This window comes from Spathaspora passalidarum (genome assembly GCF_000223485.1).
Source record: "Spathaspora passalidarum NRRL Y-27907 unplaced genomic scaffold SPAPAscaffold_5, whole genome shotgun sequence".
Taxonomy (NCBI): Eukaryota; Fungi; Ascomycota; class Pichiomycetes; order Serinales; family Debaryomycetaceae; genus Spathaspora; species Spathaspora passalidarum.
This window is the reverse complement of record NW_006767429.1, coordinates 58,879-75,734: the sequence shown is the minus strand read 5'-3', so window position 1 is coordinate 75,734 and position 16,856 is coordinate 58,879. Positions and strand designations below refer to the sequence as shown.

General features: G+C 35.1%; 9 protein-coding genes across 9 annotated transcripts; 3 read left to right on the top strand and 6 right to left on the bottom strand. All coding sequences in view use genetic code 12, as the record gives it.

Moving 5' to 3' along the window:
• Positions 1–76: 76 nt before the first annotated feature.
• Positions 77–2,647, bottom strand: SPAPADRAFT_140199 (tRNase Z; the record flags this gene model as incomplete). Its single annotated transcript, XM_007375929.1, has 1 exon — positions 77–2,647. The coding sequence occupies one exon, from the start codon at positions 2,645–2,647 to the stop codon at positions 77–79; it is 2,571 nt and encodes an 856-aa protein (XP_007375991.1).
• Positions 2,648–3,413: 766 nt separating this feature from the next.
• Positions 3,414–6,149, top strand: SPAPADRAFT_51244 (uncharacterized protein; the record flags this gene model as incomplete). The annotated part of the gene is made up of 1 exon (XM_007375928.1): positions 3,414–6,149. The coding sequence occupies one exon, from the start codon at positions 3,414–3,416 to the stop codon at positions 6,147–6,149; it is 2,736 nt and encodes a 911-aa protein (XP_007375990.1).
• Positions 6,150–6,533: 384 nt separating this feature from the next.
• SPAPADRAFT_140824 (DNA-binding SCF ubiquitin ligase subunit) lies at positions 6,534–8,570 on the top strand (the record flags this gene model as incomplete). The annotated part of the gene is made up of 1 exon (XM_007375927.1): positions 6,534–8,570. One exon carries the CDS (start codon positions 6,534–6,536, stop codon positions 8,568–8,570), a length of 2,037 nt encoding a protein of 678 aa, XP_007375989.1.
• Positions 8,571–8,719: 149 nt separating this feature from the next.
• BUD21 (Bud21p) lies at positions 8,720–9,358 on the top strand (the record flags this gene model as incomplete). Its single annotated transcript, XM_007375926.1, has 1 exon — positions 8,720–9,358. The coding sequence occupies one exon, from the start codon at positions 8,720–8,722 to the stop codon at positions 9,356–9,358; it is 639 nt and encodes a 212-aa protein (XP_007375988.1).
• Positions 9,359–9,876: 518 nt separating this feature from the next.
• SPAPADRAFT_141071 (uncharacterized protein) lies at positions 9,877–10,647 on the bottom strand (the record flags this gene model as incomplete). The annotated part of the gene is made up of 1 exon (XM_007375925.1): positions 9,877–10,647. One exon carries the CDS (start codon positions 10,645–10,647, stop codon positions 9,877–9,879), a length of 771 nt encoding a protein of 256 aa, XP_007375987.1.
• A 1,684-nt stretch (positions 10,648–12,331) lies between these two features.
• TPT1 (tRNA 2'-phosphotransferase) lies at positions 12,332–12,961 on the bottom strand (the record flags this gene model as incomplete). The annotated part of the gene is made up of 1 exon (XM_007375924.1): positions 12,332–12,961. One exon carries the CDS (start codon positions 12,959–12,961, stop codon positions 12,332–12,334), a length of 630 nt encoding a protein of 209 aa, XP_007375986.1.
• Positions 12,962–13,110: 149 nt separating this feature from the next.
• SPAPADRAFT_140167 (uncharacterized protein) lies at positions 13,111–13,458 on the bottom strand (the record flags this gene model as incomplete). Its single annotated transcript, XM_007375923.1, has 1 exon — positions 13,111–13,458. One exon carries the CDS (start codon positions 13,456–13,458, stop codon positions 13,111–13,113), a length of 348 nt encoding a protein of 115 aa, XP_007375985.1.
• A 132-nt stretch (positions 13,459–13,590) lies between these two features.
• On the bottom strand, positions 13,591–15,859 carry UTP8 (Utp8p; the record flags this gene model as incomplete). Its single annotated transcript, XM_007375922.1, has 1 exon — positions 13,591–15,859. One exon carries the CDS (start codon positions 14,968–14,970, stop codon positions 13,642–13,644), a length of 1,329 nt encoding a protein of 442 aa, XP_007375984.1.
• A 278-nt stretch (positions 15,860–16,137) lies between these two features.
• GLX3 (glutathione-independent methylglyoxalase) lies at positions 16,138–16,848 on the bottom strand (the record flags this gene model as incomplete). Its single annotated transcript, XM_007375921.1, has 1 exon — positions 16,138–16,848. The coding sequence occupies one exon, from the start codon at positions 16,846–16,848 to the stop codon at positions 16,138–16,140; it is 711 nt and encodes a 236-aa protein (XP_007375983.1).
• Between the last annotated feature and the right edge of the window lie 8 nt (positions 16,849–16,856).

The window sequence follows — 16,856 nt, the reverse complement described above, 5'->3', positions numbered from 1 at the left end:
TTTTTATTTTTGGTTGTTTTTTTTTTTTTCTATGTACTTGCTTTACTAACTATGTACAGATCTAAGTAACAAGCAACTATACAGTTTCTCCATTTACTCGTTGTTTTTTACTAGCCTTCTTTGCTGCCAATCTCTCGAGGCGCTTAGCGGCCCTCTTTTCTTCCAATTTCTCGTCATCAGGATCTCTCAACATACTCAGTTGGAATAGTTCCTTTATTTTATCCCAATGCTGCTCCTGCAAATGAAGTTCACCATACCTTACATTCATCCAATCAAAAGCAAAACACAAATCCAAGTCCTTATAATCTATATATGACCTCGAGTCATAGGAAAATATATTTGGGTATGCTCTATGGGTAATCAAATATTCATCGAGACTTTTGGCAAGTGGTTCCAATTCATGTTTAGGTACACAATTGTTGGAATTACCGTATCTACTACTGAAATGGGTAAGGATAAGTTTTGGACATTTCATGACCTTAGAAGTACAGACTGCTTCAATCATAGTAGAATGTTTCTTAGCTAATGCTTCTTCAATTAAGAAATTCTCCAATGATGCTTCATGGACTAATAAGTCACTATCATAACCAACTTCAGCAAACTTTGGATTAGGTCTAGTGTCTCCCGAATATGATAATTGGAATGTTTGATTAGCATCAAGTTTAAATCTGAAGATCGAAGAATATGAATGATAACAGTGAATAGCACGGACAGTCTCAATTGAATGTAACCCAACCGCGTCGTACAACTCATTGATCCTGTGAAAGTTTATAGGAGACAATGGTTCTTCTGGTATTTTCTGATGAATATTCCCTTGATCAAATTGGATTTCAAAGTTTGCCAAACTGACTTTAGATGATTCAGGTATTCTACGCTCAGCCAAGAAATCTTCGCAACTAAAACATTCAAGTCTGTTGATATCGAAATGTTCATGATAGTTTGCTTCTAAACTGTACCAATCTTGAAGAAAGGTGATATAGTTTGAAGGAACCACCAAGAACAATTTCTTGTCGGCATCATTATGTTTGAACCATTCATTGATCATGGAAACTATTCCTAAATGATGATCAGCATGTAAATGACTCAAGTGAATAACTGACAATTCTCGTAATATTTGGATTGCATGGGCTTTGTTGGAATGACCAAATGTTCTCCAAAGACTTCCAATTGTGTTTTCTCCTCCATCTAGTAAGATGCCCCTGTAAGTAATTGATCCATCAGTATTTTGCCAAGGAATTCTGACCAATGTGGAAATGACATTTCTTTGAATGGAAGGAATGGCAGAACCAGTTCCTAATGTACATATATGAACACGATCTTTAAGTGACAAATCTCCCTCTTTGGTGATATCAAAGTTGACATTGGCCAACTCATCATATGATTTTCCTAAATTTAATGGAGCAACTTCAGCTTCAAAAAGTTGTTGATTGGAAAGATTTTCAATTGCAGAATTGTCCACTTCAACTCCAGATGGTAATATATTATAAGATTGACATCCATGAAGCCTAACAATATTATCTTGAGTAAGCACACTAACATATTCGTCTTGGTGTGGGAGATTGAAGTTTTCATTCATGAGTGACTTCAAAGTTAAAGTAGCTGATCCAATTCGTTTATTCACAAGGGTATTATTTGAAATAGAAGGATGACTGATAACATGCTGGGTTTCTTGGGGGAATTTGCTCAAGAAATCCAGTTTATACTTTTCCAAATCAAACTCGATGTCTGCTGCTAAGAAATGATATACGATTCCAATTTCTTCAAAACCACGGTCTTCATCTTGAACAAACCATTCGTTGCTATTTACAGTGTTTGCATAGTATGACTGATCGGGAATATCTATAATCAAAACCTTTTTTAATGGCCTTGAAGGAGAAACAACTTGGTCAGGTGTAATTAATTCACCAGCTTCATTAGTAACACTACGACCATCACTCAATTCTCTGAATAATGGACCCGGTTTAAGACCTAACGCAATAGCCTTTTTAGGATCAAACTTACCTCGTAATGGTAACAATCTGATGGAATATGAATATGAGTATTGTTGAACTGGGAAGAATGTAGTTGATGGTGGCAATTGAACATGAGTGTGGAGATCAGTTTCCGATGGATCTGACATATAGGAGTCAGGATCTCTGCTATTTACTTTGCTAGTGTCCAAAGGAAACATCAATGATGCAAGCTTTCGAAGAGCAGGAAACAACGCCGAATCTGGGGTATTATCTTGAGGTTTGTCATTTGAGATTTTAATTGGTGTTACACTAATTTCCTTATCTCCGTATATTGACTTTTCCTGGGCTTCCGTTATACGGAGCTCAATCCCCTTTCTAAACACAAACCATCTCCAAGTCGCTATAATATATGAAAGAATTTTACTATTCCCGAAAACAGTAATACTTTTCTTGGTGGCATCACTGATTGTCAAAAAAAGTCCAGGAAGTCCACCAATGTCAGCCCATGAAGATATGGTACCAGTCATGAAAATCCCTTCCAATTTAGGAAACCTCCATCTGATGAAGTTCAACACTCTTTGTGTTCCTTCAGGGACTTTTCCAAAGAAGTATCGATTACCTTCTCGGGTAGATAATGCAACTAGTGGTCGCGAAGTATCATCGGTAATATGAGTAAGGGTAGTAACACTAAACATACCTGAATATTTATCAGTTTCACCCAAATAGAATTTTTGTCTAGCTTTTTCCGAATTAAACTTTCTTAATGATCCTATATGAGTTCTAGGATGATATGAACGAATGGAAATTAATACGGTGGCGGGATTGGTGATGGTATAGTTCAGGAGAAAATTTGTCTTAGCCCCCTTTGAAAATGTAATTAACGCTTTCAAAGTGGATACAGCTGGTTTGATTGAATTACAAATGTTCAACCGCCTTGTATAAGAATGTTATTGACAGGTTGTTTGTTAGCATCAAACTGATTCACTAACTATTATTCGCATCGCGATTTTTTTCACTACAAGTATTTTCATTGTTTAGCCATACAAGGTGATAGTCGAACAAACCAACAGATTTTTTTTTTTTTACAAAGCATCCAGGTTTGTGTTTTCTGGTCTGTGACTTCTGCAACAGAATTAATTGAGATTCAATTGTAGTAGTCTTTCAAAAATGTTGCTTGGTTAGGCAGTGCAAGTTGATCTGCAGTTAATGTCGTGGCAGACAGCGGGTATGTCATTTTTTTTAGCGGAATGTCGCGCAGTGCGTTGCAGATTTCGAAGCACAACGTTCAAAATACCCCACCAGTTCCATTGTCATGTGCAAAAATCTACACGGATAAGAAATCAAATAAATGGAACCATTCCAAAAAAAATTCACACAATCTATCCTGCTATTTCCGCTTGAATTTTTATCTTAATAAACTAAACTTTATAGTTTACCTGTCTCTAAAGTTGCTTCTTTGCCATGAATGAAAGCGAGGAGATTATACAGCTGATATTTAAACAGTATATTGAATTAGTTCCTGAAAACAATCGTACCTCGGAAGACTCGCCATCATGGATTAATTCGGTACCTGGTTTAGGCAGAATATTAAGTGGAGCAAATGAAAACAGTTCCCAGTTTGATAAGCTTTTAGAGGAGAGGAACCGTGCTACTTCATTCAGCCAGTGGAGGGATATCTCCTTTAAATTGGATGAGCTATCAGGCAATAACGCTTGGAAGTCCGACCCAAAATCTGACATGTATGACTATGAATTAATTTTCAATAACATGAATGAAATGAAGAATGCCAGGTTATCACATGACTACAAATTACTATTATACCTTATCCGTACCAAGTGGACGAGAAATATTGGTAATATGGGGAATAGCCATTTGTATAGACATTCTTACGTGGGTACCAAAACATTGATTGAAGAGTATATTAACGAGTGTAAAACTTGCTTGGATTATTTGCTTAACAGTAAAGATGTTGATTTAGATGACAGATATTTATTAGGGATGTTGATTCAAACTAGAAAGAACATCGGAAGAACAGCGTTGGTTCTTTCTGGAGGAAGTACCTTTGGTGTGTTTCATATTGGTGTGTTGGCAACATTGTTTGAAGCAAATATACTACCTAGAATAATAAGTGGGTCATCAGCAGGTTCTATTATGGCTAGTATTTTATGTGCCCATACCCAGGAAGAAACAATAGATTTATTGAGTTCCATCACTGACTATGAATTTAATATTTTTGATATTGCTGATTCAGGAGAGATTTCTGATCTTCCTGTTTTGAAAAGGGTGCTACATTATTTAGGTCATTTGATTAAATACGGGACCGTTTTTGATATTGAAGGTTTGAAACAAACCGTTATTTCGTTCCTCGGTGATTTAACGTTTAGAGAAGCATATAATAGAACTGGTAAGATTTTGAATATCACGGTATCAGCAGCTTCAGTGCACGAGCAAACAAGATTGCTCAACTACTTAACTGCTCCTAATTGTTTAATTTGGTCTGCTGTTTGTGCTAGTTGTTCCTTACCAGGGATATTTCCTTCCGTAAATGTTTATGAAAAGAATACAAAGACCAATGAAATTCAAGAATGGAATTACGATTCTTCAATGAAGTATTATGATGGGTCAGTTGAAAATGATTTGCCAATTACAAGGCTTTCAGAAATGTTCAATGTTGATCACATCATCGCAGTTCAAGTCAATCCGCATGTTGTTCCAGTTATGAAGAGCTCACTATGGGAAGTAGGTAGTGGTGTCCGTAAAGAATTACATCAGGCAAGAACAAAATTCAAAAACATCTTTAATAGTATTTGTGAATTTGCTGGTTGTGAAATTGTTCACTATCTTCAAGTGTTGAGTGAATTAGATATATGCAAGGATTTGTCGAACAAGATTGTTTCTATTCTTTCCCAAGACTACTCGGGGAATATTAATATTATTCATCACTATAAGCCTGCTGATCTCATCAAAATTTTAACTAATCCCGATGCCAAGTTTTTATTAGAGTATTTCTGTCGTGGAGCTAGAGCTACATGGCCCAAAGTACCTATTATTAGTAACAATTGTGGTGTTGAATTTGCCTTGGATAAGTCGATCTCAATGTTACGTGGTAGATTAATCACTTCCGCGAATAATAGAATCACATATAATATCCCTAATAATGAGGTTAAAAAGAGTAGACTGTTTCATAGAGGATTACCCAAGGCAAATGTTATTTTACCTACTTCAGATTCTGTTGAAATTAAGATAACACCAGAAAGACTGAAACATGCAAACCGTCCTGCTGCTCTTCATAGATTTAGTTCAGCTTCAGGAAACTTGAATGCTTCAAGGAAACTCACCATGCGAACCAGACGTAATAATTCCATTAGTGGAGGAAGTTCGAATTCACCAACAACTCCAACGACACCTAATACTCCCAAGAAAAAGATTACTCGGGGTATTTCAAGTTATACATTATTACAATTGACATCAGATTCCAGCAATTTGCTTCTTGGCGATTCTGAAACGGGAGAAGCTACTATCAATATCCGGAGAAGTGGAAGCACGGGGAGTTTCAGGTTTCCAATTGATGCTGTTTCAGCTACTGTTCCTGGGAATGATAAATCTCTCAAGTTTAAATCAGCAAGAATCCCGTTCTTAAAGAACAATCCCTATTTTGACTTTGGTGGAGGTGATGAACTATTGGGGCTTTCTGAAAAACGTGAAGAGCAAAAGGAGAAAATCAACTTGCCTTCAGTTTCAAGATCAAACTCCAAGCACAATTCTTATATTGGGTTAAACAGACTCAAAGGCAATGATTTATCTCGGTCTAGCGACCCTTCAAATAATACTTTGAACAGTGCTAGTATTCAGGATATTGCCAAGTTAATGGAGGGACCAAGAAGTGCTCTTAAAAATTGCACCAAGAGTCATTCCAGCTTGGATCTGATGGATAGTACCGATGATGAATTGTACAAGTTAGAATCCACTCCCAGCATTCGTGTTGTTGATTGTAAGTTAGATGATGACAATGAAACTACATTGGCACACGATGAAGAGGTGTACTTTGGAGATGAAAATGAGGAAACAGAAGGTGAATCAAACTCTATTAAGGAATGCCAAGGGAATGGTAAGAATGAGGAGAGTAGATACAATACAGAGGATGGGTGTCTTATTAGTGAACCTGCATTGAGAAAAAGTACTCTGTTCCAAGGCTAAATAACACATATCGAATAATCCATGTTAAAAATAGATCTAGATACAAGATTTAGTTAGTTTTATGCATCTAAAATTCCATAAACTGTAGTCAAGTTTGTATTTGTTTACCTCGGCTTGCTCGAGATATTAGAACTAAAAATAGTAACATGAATGCGGGGACTAACCCCTTTCTAACCTTATGTATATTTTACTAACTTCAAGCATCATCTCGCCATCATTCTCCAATATACGAACTTTTGTAATGATACACAGTTTGTTTTAACCTTATCTTCTGCCCAAAAAGTTCTAGACCATAAAAAAAAGAACGCGGGCGCCCAAGATCAAAATGTAAATAACGCGCACTAACATAAAATAAATTTGAACCAAGAGTAAGCACCACTGCCAATGTTAGATCCTGAGCTAGTTGAAAACAAGACAAAGCTAGCGATTCTATACTTTAAAGCAAAAGACTATGATAAGGCATTATCAGAATACACATCTTTGATAGAGAGTCTATCCTCACTTTCTCCACAGGTCCTAAAAAAGATCAGGAGGCAACAATACAACCTTCACGAACTGCCAGTGATTGGACCAGTAATCCACCCACGACTAGGTTCATTATATGATCAGAGAGCAGCTACCTATGAAAAGTTAGGACAAGTTGCAAGTGCAATTAAAGATGCAAAATTATTAATCAAGATCGAACCTATTGGCTGTAAAGGATATTTAAGATTGAGTAAATTGTTGGCAGGATTAGACAAGACTATTGAAGCATACAAATGTTTACAAGAAGGGATATATATAATAGAGAAGACGGTCAAGCAATATCAAGTTGAAGTTCCTGAAAAGCTTTACCAAAATCTCAAGGCACAATACCGAAATTTGAATCAGGACTTGAAATCTCAAAAGAGAAAACAGGAACTAAGTTTACGTCAAGAGGAAGTTAAGAGGTTCAAAAAGAGAGTCAACAAAAATTTAGACCCGTTATATTACTTTCCTTTGGATATAGTTGAGATAATATTTCAGCAATTCTCACTCACGAATGTACTTCGATGTCATTTAGTTTCAAAATTATGGTATTATTCACTTACAAGTCTCCCCCAATTATATGTCTCAAGAGTTCATTTCAAATCACAGATTACGTTATCAGAATTTGCATATGGAGTGAAGTTACTCAAGAACATCGTATCCAATACTCACTCGCAATTATTCAAGCATGTCAGAGTTAATTCAGCATTAAACTTGCAGCATTTGAATAAAATTATCGAGAAGTTGATAACTGAACCAAACATGTCAATACAATCATTGGATATAATTGATAAAAATATCAACTTGCAATTACTTTATAATAAATTGTGTAAAGCTGGCTGGAGAATGAATAATTTCCAGAATTTACATAGTTTAAGAATGGGATTGAATTGTAGTATTAAAAATGGCGAAATTGTACTTAACCTATTCAAAAAATTAAAGAAATTGGAATTGATTGTGGTATTTGCAGAGCAAAGTTCTTCATATCAAGAGCTAGTTCCTAGCCAAGACAAGATTTTTAAAAGATTAAAAGACCAAGAAAAAGATCAATACCCATTAGAATCACTTGTGCTTGTAAATCATACCGAACTATTGAAAGGAAACAATACTTTCCAACCTTCATCACAAACATATAATCCATATCCCCCATTCCTTGAAAAGAACTTTCCCAATTTACAACAGCTAACCATTTGTTCGTTCGACTTTGGTAATTCCCTTCCCCAATTTGGACACTTTATGCTTCAAATTCCCCAATGCACAAAAATATACCTTGAAAACAATCAAAATATCAACCTACTTCAATATCTACAGATGTTGAAAAACTTCAATCCGAGATTTATCCTTGATGAGTTTGTATTCAGAGAGAGTAAAGTACATGGTTCGATGACATTGAACGACTTTTCCATTAATGATTTGCCTCAACTACACAGACTTTCCAAATTAGATATATATGGACACTGTTTGTCTTTATCTGGCCTTATGAAATTACTCAAAATCACACATAATGCACTTACAAGTCTATCTATTGGTGCATCCAATTACGTGTCGTTTGAAACACATTCCCTGACAACTACTCGCTTAAGCAACATCTTAAAATATTGTCCCGGTCTCTCGCTGTTATATCTTAATGAAATGGGAATTAATTCATTTTCTGTCGTGCAAATAGGCATAGATTTGAAACTGGTGTCCTCCCAGTTGAACTACCTTGATTTAAGCTTTAATCCAGGCATGGATGGAGTTGGGTTAATACGAATGTTTGATCATTTATCCGTAGCTGTACTTGTGATGCATGGTGTTGAAATTCCTGAAGATACCAGGAGCTATATGATACGTAAGGGAATGGTAGGAAGATATGTTCACGATATTAATAGAGTTAAGTGGCGTATATATGGAGTAAATAGTTGGCTTCACTAACAAAAAGCTCAAAGCTGCAAAAAAACAAAAAAAAAAGTTCCTGTATATAAACCATTATAATTTTCAATACAAATAAAAAAATTACGATGAGATAGACAAACAAGCTACTTCATTGCTATTATACATACATACTAGAATCAAAACATACAATGGCTGTAACAAGGAGTCAGGATAAGGCAAAAAAGATTGTGTTTGAAGATAATGAAGATGAGGAAGAATCGGTAGAGATCGAAGCAAGACAAGAGGAAGAAGACAAGGAACCTGAGTCTGAAGAAGAATCAGAATCAGAATCAGAATCCGACGATGAAGCTCCAGAAGAAGAAAGCACAAACAAAACCAAGCAAGAAGTATTGGCTCAACAAAAGAAGAGAGAGCAAGAACAAAAAGCTCAGAAAAACGCTGAACGTGAAAGAAGACGACAATTGGATTTACGTAACAAACAACAACAAGAATCAAAAAAGGCTACTAAGATAGAAGAAGAAGCTTTGCCTGACTTATTACCCGATGATATAATGGATATATTGAGTACTCCTGAACCAGAAGAGACACAATCAAAAATAAAAGGTAAACACATAAGGTTGGATGAGGTTGAACTAGACAAAAAGAAAGAGATTGAAGATAAATTACGTAAAATTAAACTCCAAAAGAAGATGGCATTAAAGAAAGGGCCTGTACATGTTCAAGTTCAAAAGTTTGGAAAGAAATCAGAAGTGGTTCCTAAATCTGAGAATAAAATTATTGCCAGTAGAGATAAGTGGTTAAAAAGAAAATCAGTAAACAGAAAATAGAGGCCAATGTAATTTAAAATTTAGTCAAACTCCGACCCAACCTTCTAAAAAAATATCGAGATTGAGACGGTTATTTCCACGGGTAGCTTCGAAATACAAACATATATTATCAATAATTTCAAGTTTATAGAATAATAGACTAAAGTTGCATTACCTAAATACTTGTATTTGAGCTGTAAATAATTCAGCTAGCCAGTAGCATCTATGGGGCTCAAACATCATGACGAAAATTAATTAGTTTCAATAAATAAGAAGTATATAAAAAGTTACAGCAATCCGGTCAACCTGGACACTTGGTTCAGTATGCCTCGACACTACGTCTTATGAAAATCCTAAGGCGGTTCCTGGCAATAAAATGTCTGACCACTGTATAATATTATTTTGTGACTATGTAAGGTGGAGCACACAATTTCAGGGGGAGTTGGAAAAAATAAGGCTGCGAAAATAAACATCTGCATACAAATCACTCCCCCCCGGCCCCCTCTATCTCTTTCTTTCTCTTTCTCCCACCACGAATATTACCGGTCCAAGTCTTTCAACCTTAGCTTAGGGCAATATGGACACATCATATGGTCACAGCGGTGGCAAGTAAATCTTGTGGGGGCAGATATGATAATTCTCTCCTGATAATTAATAGTATTATTATTTTGTAAATCTAAACTTATAGGAGACATTAATGGTGTTGTTACAGGATTCATTGTTGGACTTGGAGGAGAACTAGATGTGTAATTTAAAATCATTGGCTTCGGTTGAATGCAATCTGAATACATTGGTTCCGACAGTTTTGACTTGCGCATAGAATGATTGTCATTGTTAGGTCGTGGGATATTAGTAACAGTATGCAAATGATCTCGGTAAACTACTTGGCTGTAGTACTTAAGATTATCTAATATATAATTGGTATTTGGATCTGTATTGTTGTTTCTTTCATGCTCTTCCCTAGTTTCAACATGTCCATCAGCATCTTTATAAATGACTGAACCATATGACTGACCGCACGAACAACAGTACCATTGACAAATTTTATTTTCAGAGCTGGAAAGAGCTATGCGAGTAGGTGTACTAATCAGTCTACTTCTCGGATTAGATGCATGATAACTGTGTGGATAGTCGGGTGGGTCAGGAGAGAAACTAGCAGGCTTTGATTGCGGAGCGGAGGAATCGCTATTATCTTTTTTGTATTGGTTTGGATCTGGCTTTGCGCCTATTACACTTAAACTTCCACCAAAATGGGGCGATGTGTTATCAATGGGTGAATTTGTACCCGATGTTATTGAATGGATGGTCATACTGCTTCTCATAATCATTATTAAATATTAAGTTATTGGAACTCGATTAGTTTTGATGGAAGAATAAATAAACCTATTGTTACAAAATAGTTGCAATGCAGTTTGAATCTTTTTTTTTTGCAAATAGTAAATGACAGTGAAAGTTGAAGAAATTTAGTAATATTTAAAATGAGAATATGAACATTAGGAAAGGGTTACAAAGTGAACTCAGGCGAAGCAACTAAAAAATGAATAATTTGGCAGTTTTTTATATATTTATATGGATCACGGCAAAAAAGAAAAGGGAAGGTGATTGCCCCTGCTTCTCATTCTCGTAACTTAGTTTGATGTAGTGCGGGTTGTTATTGTTCTAGTTCGGGCCTAGGTTTTCTTTTTTTTTTTTTTAATTTATAGTTGGCGCTTATGGAACTTTTTTTGCAATTTACTTTGCATAACGATCCGAAACTTCCCACCCGAGCTATTTTCTTCGGAGTCGTCAGCCTTAGATTGGAATGCAATACGAATATGTCCCCGTGTTAATGCTAAGCGCTTGGATCTATTCCTTATGTTCTATTGTACAAAGCACCAGGAAATAAATTGGAAATTGAAACTTGGGGGGAAAGGGGGGTTCCTCTGCGCTGTGTAAAAATATGGTTGATGTAGTACAGAAGAATTATTTTTTAAAATTATGCATCGATCAAAAAAAAATAAGGGTCTAGAATGAGTTACTTGCGGATAATTGTATTTTTAGTCTTTCACTATTGACGCATGGATGTTTGCTTTGGGTCGAGACCATTTGATGATTATACTATAGAGGAAACTTTTAAGATAAGGAAAGTTTTAGTAAAGTATGACTTTTATGCAACTAATATATTGCTCAAGTCAAGAAATAACCTTTTCAGCATATTATCTATTGCTTCATCTACCTCCCTTGTGGGTGATTAGTGAATTATATCATTGCCTAGAGTTGCAGGATTTGTTTTGATATCATAATACGATTATTCAATGGCCGTGGTTACCCCAAAAATATATTTTGTTGATCATTTACGTAAATGGCTCATGATAATATTATTTTCCAGTGACGCCCGAGTTAATTGCACTGTGTCCTTGCGCTTTCTTCAATTGTGGTATATTTTTTTTTATTAGTTCGCAAGTCCATAGCCCTGTTTCTTTTTTTTTTTTGTCTGCCTTGGTGCAAGAGGTCCAGATCAATAAAAATTTTGTGTTGAGTGGGGACATGAATTGATGCTGAGCCACAAACGAGAAGATTGTTTCTTCTCTGTACAAATAGGGCATTTGAGTTAATTAAATCCTCGGTTTATTGTTCATATATCGTATGATCCTTGTAAAGAATTACTTCATGATCAGTGGCAACCAGAAATGTTTGTTGTCACTCATCGAACATTCATATTCGACGCAAACATTTAGCCTCTTCTGCATTAACAAAGGACCCGCCTCATTCAATCTAAAAAATATCTTGTTTTCACTAAAGTCTATGCCAACAGTTGCCATGTTTTACTTGCTTAAAATAGTTATAATCAATTGTTTTCTGCAGGCAAGAGTAAATGCCCAGACGAGAAGCAATATAATCAGAATGTAATTCAGCTTTTAGATCGTATTTGTTTTTTATAATTGATCGTCTCGCGTCATTGCTACTACAGGAATGTTCTAGAAGACAACAGTTATTCTATTTTTTTCTATACAATTATATGTCATTCTTGTCCAATTCATTTCCGTCGATGCCGACAATCTTTGAAACAAACTCCCAGGGAATTTGACCATTAGAATCGCCCTCTGTTAAAATTACATTGTTCAAACTTTTAAAAAATTGAATACCGTTCGCAACACATTTTTCAACGTCAACGTAAACCAACACATTGGCATTATGTCGTGTACCTGACAACGTGTGATAGGCCCTACAGGTGAAGTGGATATGATTTCGATTCATGCGACTTAATCCTCCACTTTCTTTCATTTTGGGTAATTTATTTTTATATGTTCCATGATAAATATTTAATCCAATGAGCTCGTCTAGCGTCATGGGATCTAGATTAGGATTAGAGACTTTCTTTAACGAGTGTCCTTGGTTTGCACATATAGCATCGCCTTCCTCATTGATGGTGAATCTCTTTTTATCGTTGCTGTGAACTATATGCACGAGGTCATCTCGAGTAACTTTGTTAGTTTTCAAGCGTTGGTGGTTTAGAAGTTGTGAGATCTTAACATAACCTTGATCGTCAATATCCAATTTTTCCTTTTCGGCTCCATGACGAAGAAGATATGACAATGCCTTTGAAATTAGAACATCACGTTTAGCTGGGCTTGGAGCAGACATTTCTACTTCACTACTTTCTCACGTTTTGCTACAAAAAAAATTTGATAGTCAATCGAGTTTTTTTATATTTGTTTAATCCAGTGAGTCATGTATTGCTAGATTTTAATTGCTATTTAAATATATATTTACACGTAATTGGTAGCAAACCTTTAATTCTTTTTTATTCTATTACCCTTTTTACCAGACAATGATCCCATCTCTGATTTGCCTTGCTTTATAGTTTCATTATCACCCAACTCAGTTTCTTCACGGAAATTTAAATGGACGTTACCGTTGTTTTGTACTTCTCCTTGAACAATATTATGTCTTAAGAACTTGGTAACTTCTTCAAGATGGTTTATAGCTTCAAGACGTTCGGTTTCATCTGTTAAATTGGCTTTGTTTTTGATCTGAGTTTTAATTTCAGTACGAGCAGCCATAAGTCTTGGTAAGTCTCTTTGGAAAACAACTCTAGTCGCCCTAAGTGCTTCACGGTATGCTTTTAATGCAGATGACATTATGTACAGGATGTTTAAATGTATTTGGTTGCTAGTCGTTGTTGTAAAGTCAGATATTGTTATTTACTTCAACCTGAAAAAGTTTTTTTTTTTTCTCATTGTTTCTGCTTACAATTTTTTTTTTTTGGTTGTAAAAAAAAACTGTTATCTATAACATACACACTATACTCTACCTATACAAGACTAAATTTCCAAGGTTTCGATCGAATAGTTAGGAATTCTTTGAGCTATTTCAATGGCAGTCTCATCTAACTTCTTGTTGTTGTTTTGATTACTCATAGTCAAAATCGAATCCAATTGATTGGTAGGTTGGTCAGTTTGCAACAACTTTTTGTTTGATGCTCTGCTCTTATTTTGGGTCAAAGAAACCACTTGATTAACTAAAGTCAAATTGTAACTATTGATTGTTAAAGCCTCAATCTTGTTGGTGATAATCTTATTCAAATCGTTGATGTTTTCATTTGTCCAATTGAACAAGCCCGCAACATCAATTATAATTTCAATCATAAACCATCCGTTATGACCTTTCAATTCAAGCATTCTATTGATAATGTGAATTAAGTTAATTGGTTGGTGTTCTTCATCACCTTCTGTTTCTACTTGGGTAGCTTGTTTGTTGGTTTCAAGAATTGATTTGAAACACTGGGTGATTTCCTGACGGGAAAATTCTCCAATTAGTCTGTTGACCAAGTCATTCAAGGTAAGTTTATCAGTATTGATGTTAACTAATTGAGTTAACAAATCAAAACTTGGAATATTAGCACAAGTGTTAATTGCTTGTCTTAATAAAGTGAAATTTTGAGATTTGTTAAATAATTGTAGTAATCCAGTAGTATACTTTATGGGGAAGATTGGGTTAGTTAATAAGTACATCAAAGTATATTCCGGAACAAAATCTTCATTGACATAGGATAACTGTGCACCTTCCGTGGTAAAAATTAATGCTAATACAGCATCAACAAAGTTAATATCAACAATATGATCACGATCAACATCAAATTCCTTGAATCTGTAAACTTTACTTGATGGAAGGTGTTCCCATTCCTTATTGGCAATAATAGTTCTAAGAGCTTCCAAAGTTTTCTTTTTCTTCAAATATGGAATGAGAACAGATTCCCATTTATTCAAATCTTGTTCTTCCTTGGCTTCTTTCAAGTATTGATAAACCTCAGCCACTTCATCCTTGGTAATTCCATTGGATTTAATTTCCGACAAATTGATCAAATCAACCAAATCATGTAATTCAGTCTTTGGTCTAGTCAAACCTTTACCTAAGCATTCATTCAACTTGTTCAATCCAACATTGATATCAATGACATTGAGATAAACATTGTTATTCTTGTTTCTCAAATTCAAATAAATAGCCATGGAAAAGTTGGTGTTTTGAGAATTACCCTTGACTTGAACAACTTGATTTATAAATACTTTATCAGGAACAGGGTGGGATGAACTAGCAGATGATTTAAAAGATGCTAGCAATGCGGAATATTTAAAATTAATCAAATGAAGCATGTTTGAATGACCCAAAAGAATACGATCTGGTGCTGGTGATTGGATTGATACTTCACTATCTTCAACCAACAGTTCAACTGAAACTGTGGTGATTGTATTGAAATTTGCTATGTTGATTGACTGAATTTGTTTACTTTGATATTGATATAATATTCCTGAATTGTAACAGAAGGAAGTGTTGGTCAGTGTATGAGATTTGGTTCCTGAAGACACTTCCAAAATAGATCTTGAGGGATTTATAGCAATTAATCTATAATTCAACTCAGACTTCTTTTTGGAAACAAGTAATAACAAACTATCCTCCAAATCTTGGATGAAATGTGAAAAGATAATCACTTCACTCTTGGCATTAGTTCCCTTTAATTTGTTTTCATCGGTGGTTAATTCTCCATTTGAATACTTAATTAACTCAACAGATCCATTCTCATAAACAATTACTAAGTTTTCAGAATTATTAACAAACTTAATTGCCACTATTTTCTTTTCCAACTTCATTTCAATCTCCTTGGATGTACTTGAAGTATTTTCGTTAACACCGTCAGTTGTTGCTACTTCTAAAATCAACAATCTAGACTTCTTACGTTCAGTTATACCCACAGCATAATACTTTACAGATCGATCATTAATCACATCCATACAATCAACAACAGATGAAGGACTCAAGGCATAAGACCATACTAATTTAGGAGTAGGTTTTATTATGTGACTCGAAATGGTTGATTTGGAAATCCCTAAATCAATAACAGGAGTGTCTATGGAAGATATGTTAGGAATCACCACCTTGTGAGACAATTCAAGATCTGGTATCCTTGGAAGGGTTGTTATAGGATACTGGTTGAATAGACTAGGTTTTGACATGGCTACTATACAGATGGATTGATTACTATTAATGGTCTTCGATATTAAATTTTTTTATTTTTTTTTTTTTCAATGAGAAGGCATCGCGTACATTAACGTTGCGCTGCCAAATGAGATGTGAAAAGTTTAGTAATGAGGAACTATACTAAGCAAATTTTTTGAACAGAGTTACTGAATAATTGTGATAAGGTAAAAAATTATCGATAATTTATACATCTGAGTGGAAATAAACTATATAGTATGACTATTGATGTAAATATTTTTTTTATCGAATGATTCAGCTATAAAACTATACAAATCAATTGAAGTCTATTTAGCTTCATAAGTTTCAATAGTCTTTTCAGCAGTAACAACAGCAGATTGTGGGTTAACACCAGTAACAATCTTACCATCAACAACTGCAAAGGCATCCCATGGACCATTTGGAGCAACATAAGTTGCACCCAACTTTTGGGCCATTTGATTAACAGTTTCCAAATTCTTTTCCTTCATGATATTAAATACACCCAAGTATTCTTCTCCTTCATCAGTAAACCCAGTAATTTTCTTACCTTTAACTATTGGTTCACCAGTAGCTGGATCATTGAAGTTATCAAAGAACAAAGGACCATGGCAAACAGCAGCAACAACACCACCTCTCTTATAAGTAGAAAGAGCAATTGCATGCAAGCCATCAGCTGTAGGGTAATCGAAGCAAGTACCATGTCCAGCACTAGCAAAAACAATATCATAATCATCAACGTTAACATCAGATGCTTTCTTAATATTGGCAATAGCAACTGAGTATTCAGATTTTGGATCATCAAAAGCAGCCTTGGCTTCACCATTCAAATAGTCTGGATGAGTACAATGAACATCTAATCCATAAGTACCAGTTTCTGAGGCAAAATCAACTTCATATCCTTTTTTACGGAATTCTAAAAATGGCTCAATTGCTTCACAAACGAATAACCCGGTCTTGCCACCGTTAGGGTAAAATTCACCGTGATATGAAGTAACTGCAATTAAAGCTTTAACCATTGTGCTGT